A 3,616-nucleotide genomic window follows, 5' to 3' on the forward strand; every position below is an offset into this window, starting at 1 on the left:
CCGAGCCCTCTCCTAGCAAATCAATAGAGAAAAGAAGATGCGCTGATGAGATTGCTAATATGGCACTAGACAAAGCTAAGACGCAAGTTGTTTTAGCTCAGTTTGAAGAATTTCAGAAATCCAAGGAAGAGAAAGATGAATAAAGTGTCCTCTTTTTGACACTTTCTTTTCATGTAGTTGCATTGTTAGATGCTACAAGTTTTCTCGCAGCTGCATATTTTATTTTTGCTGAAGTTGTAGTCAAGTGGGATTGTGCAGTTGAATTAGTCAACTGTGCCCACATTTTTCTCCAACATTTTCCTATATAAGGAGGACCCTCATTTGTAAATAAGGATCTTTTTGGCAATGCAACAAAATTCTGTCAGTTTGTATATGCACTCTAAGACTTTGAGTTTAGATGTAAATCAGATTGCTTTCAATAAAAGAGGCAAGTTGTGTTGAGACTTTGTGCCAATTCAAGTTGTTATGTGACGACATTTTCTAGAGTTGATTGTGAGTTTTGTTCTATTGTGAAAGAGGGATTTAAATTCATTCTTGTAGACTTTGAGCTGCTAATTGTATTTAGAGTTATATGTTTGGTTTTCAATTTTGGTCTTGTAGACTTTGAGCTACCTATACCTTGGATGCCTTTATTCTACCTTTCTTAGGATCAGATCACTTTCCTATTCAACTTGACATTTAGGACGAGGTTGGTCCAAAAGGATGCCCTTTTAAATTCGAGAATATGTGGTTGAAAGACGATAACATCCTCGAGCTTCTAAAGGAGTGGTGGAATGCAACCAAGGTCTCTAGGTCTGGGATCTTTAAGATTGTTAACAAACTTAAGATTATTAAGCAGAATCTCATTCATTGGAATAAAGAACACTTTGGCAATATTTTTGACAATAAAGCCCAAGTGGAAGCTGATTTGGTAGAAGTTAATGAGAAAGTGATGAGACATGGGATTGATGAGGCTGTGTTTCTCAGAGAAAAGAAACTCCTTACCGATCATGAATCTATTCTTGCCAAAGAAGAAGTCTTCTGGAAACAAAAATCTAGAGAGACGTGGCTGGAGGAGGGTGATAAGAACACCAAATTCTTCCACAATAGTGTGAGGATGAGAAGAGTCATAAATCATATCTCCAAGATTAATTTAAGTGATGGCTCTGAGGTGGCTAATCCTAAATCCATTGCGACAGAGGCTGTAGATATCTTTTCTCTTATCCTTAATTTTGACTGGAGCCCTCATGGCTCTATCCAGGACAAGTTTATAAGGTGTATCCCAAAGCTTCTAAGTAAGGGCCAAACTAATTCTCTTACTGCTAAATTTTCTTTAGCAGAAGTAGAAGCAACCCTTATGCAGATGAGTCCAGATAAATCCCCTGGGTCAGATGGCTTTCTGACTAGCTTCTTTAAAAAATGTTGGCCCTTCTTAGGTGTGGAAGTAACGACAGCTCTGGAAGGAATGAGGAACTTAGGTAGTATCCTCAAAGAAATTAACAATACTTTTCTGGCCCTTATCCCTAAAAAGGATAAACCTGAGCATTTTGATGAGTTTGGATCCATTGCCTTGTGCAATACCATCTATAAACTTTTTTCTAAAACTCTAGCTAATAGGATTTAGAAACTCCTTCCCCTGTTGATTAGTGAGGAACAAACAAATTTTGTTCCTGGAAGATCTATTTATGATGGGATTATTATAGCTCAGGAGGCTATCCACTCTGTCCAAAAGAATCGCACTCCCAGTATGATCGTAAAGCTTGACATTAGGAAATCATATGACAAGGTGAAATGGAGATTTCTATGCAAATGCTTAGAAGATTTTGGATTCCCCCCTGTCTGAATTAATTTGATTTTTGAATGCAGAACACTTTGGCAATATTTTTGACAATAAAGCCCAAGTGGAAGCTGATTTGGTAGAAGTTAATGAGAAAGTGATGAGACATGGGATTGATGAGGCTATGTTTCTCAGAGAAAAGAAACTCCTTGCCGATCATGAATCTATTCTTGCCAAAGAAGAAGTCTTCTGGAAACAAAAATCTAGAGAGACATGGCTAGAGGAGGGTGATAAGAACACCAAATTCTTCCACAATAGTGTGAGGATGAGAAGAGTCATAAATCATATCTCCATGATTAATTTAAGTGATGGCTCTGAGGTGGCTAATCTAAATCCATTGCGACAGAGGTTGTAGATATCTTTTCTCTTATCCTCAATTTTGACTGGAGCCCTCATGGCTCTATCCAAGGCAAGTTTATCAAGTGTATCCCAAAGCTTTTGAGTAAGGGCCAAACTAATTCTCTTACTGCTAAATTTTCTTTAGCAAAAGTAGAAGCAACTCTTATGCAGATGAGTCCAGATAAATCCCTTGGGTCAGATGGCTTTGTGACTAGCTTCTTTAAAAAATGTTGGCCCTTCTTAGGTGTGGAAGTAACGATAGCTCTGGAAGGAATGAGGAACTCAGGTAATATCCTCAAAGAAATTAACAATACTTTTCTGGACCTTATCCCTAAAAAGGATAAACTTGAGCGTTTTGATGAGTTTCAACCCATTGCCTTGTGCAATACCATCTATAAACTTTTTTCTAAAACTCTAGCTAATAGGATTCAGAAACTCCTTCCCCTGTTGATTAGTGAGGAACAAACAAATTTTGTTCCTGGAAGATCTATTTATGATGGGATTATTATAGCTCAGGAGGCTATCCACTCAGTCCAGAAGAATCTCACTCCCAGTATGATCTTAAAGCTTGACATTAGGAAAGCATACGACAAGGTGAAATGGAGATTTCTATGCAAATGCTTAGAAGATTTTGGATTCCCCCCTGTCTAAATTAATTTGATTTTTGAATGCATCTCTATGCTTAAATTCTCAATACTGGTTAATGGCACTCCTGAAGGATTTTTTAGTTCCTCTAAGGGTTTGAGGCAGGGTGATCCTCTATCCCCTTTTCTCTTCATCATTATGGTTGAATCCTTGGGGAGATCAATTTCTAGGGTCAGGGAGAATAGTCAGGTGACAAGAATGAGAATCACCAACAACCTTGACCCTATAACGCATCATCAATTTGTGGATGACACTATGCTATATGGGTTTAGCGATCTAGGTGAGGCTTGAGCTTATAAGCAAATCTTGGACTCTTACTCAATGGCTTCGGGTCAGGAAATCGATTCGGCTAAATCAGAGGTCTTCTTTTTCAACACTAAGTTAAGTATACAAAAAGACATCTGTGGCATTCTGAATTTCAATCTAGGAAGCCTTCCCTGTAAGTATCTAGGCTTGCCCTTGGATAAGGGCTCTGGGTCATCTAATCTGTGGGATGGAGTAGTAGAAAAGATTAAAATTAGGGTAGCAACTTGGAAGGGTAAGTGGCTATCCTCTGCAGGCAGAGCTACTCTGGTTAAATTGGTTCTGGCTGCTATGCCTATCTACTAGCTTTCATGTTTCAACCTACCCTAGTCCAAAAAGGAAGTACTAAACAAACATCTAAGATATTTCTTTTGGCAAGGGGTAGAAGAGAAGAAACAGATCTCCCTAATGGCTTGGGACAAGATTTGTAGGTCTAAGTCAGTAGGGGGTATTAGGATTAAGGACATTAAAGTCTAGAGCAGGGCGTTAGGGGCCAAATTAGTATGGAGAATG

The 3,616-nt window shown here is 38.5% G+C and overlaps 1 protein-coding gene across 1 annotated transcript; it reads left to right on the plus strand.

Annotated features, from left to right (window-relative positions):
- The first annotated feature begins 724 nt into the window (after positions 1 to 724).
- LOC131858937 (uncharacterized) lies at positions 725 to 1,603 on the plus strand. Its single transcript, XM_059212432.1, has one exon. The coding sequence runs from the start codon at positions 725 to 727 to the stop codon at positions 1,601 to 1,603; it is 879 nt and encodes a 292-aa protein (XP_059068415.1).
- Positions 1,604 to 3,616: the final 2,013 nt, after the last annotated feature.

The sequence above is a fragment of the Cryptomeria japonica genome, chromosome 2, assembly GCF_030272615.1.
Source record: "Cryptomeria japonica chromosome 2, Sugi_1.0, whole genome shotgun sequence".
NCBI classification, from domain to species: Eukaryota; Viridiplantae; Streptophyta; class Pinopsida; order Cupressales; family Cupressaceae; genus Cryptomeria; species Cryptomeria japonica.

Coding starts and splice junctions, on each gene's coding strand:
- LOC131858937 (XM_059212432.1), top strand. CDS start 725: ATGTGGTTGAAAGACGATAACATCCTCGAGCTTCTAAAGGAGTGGTGG.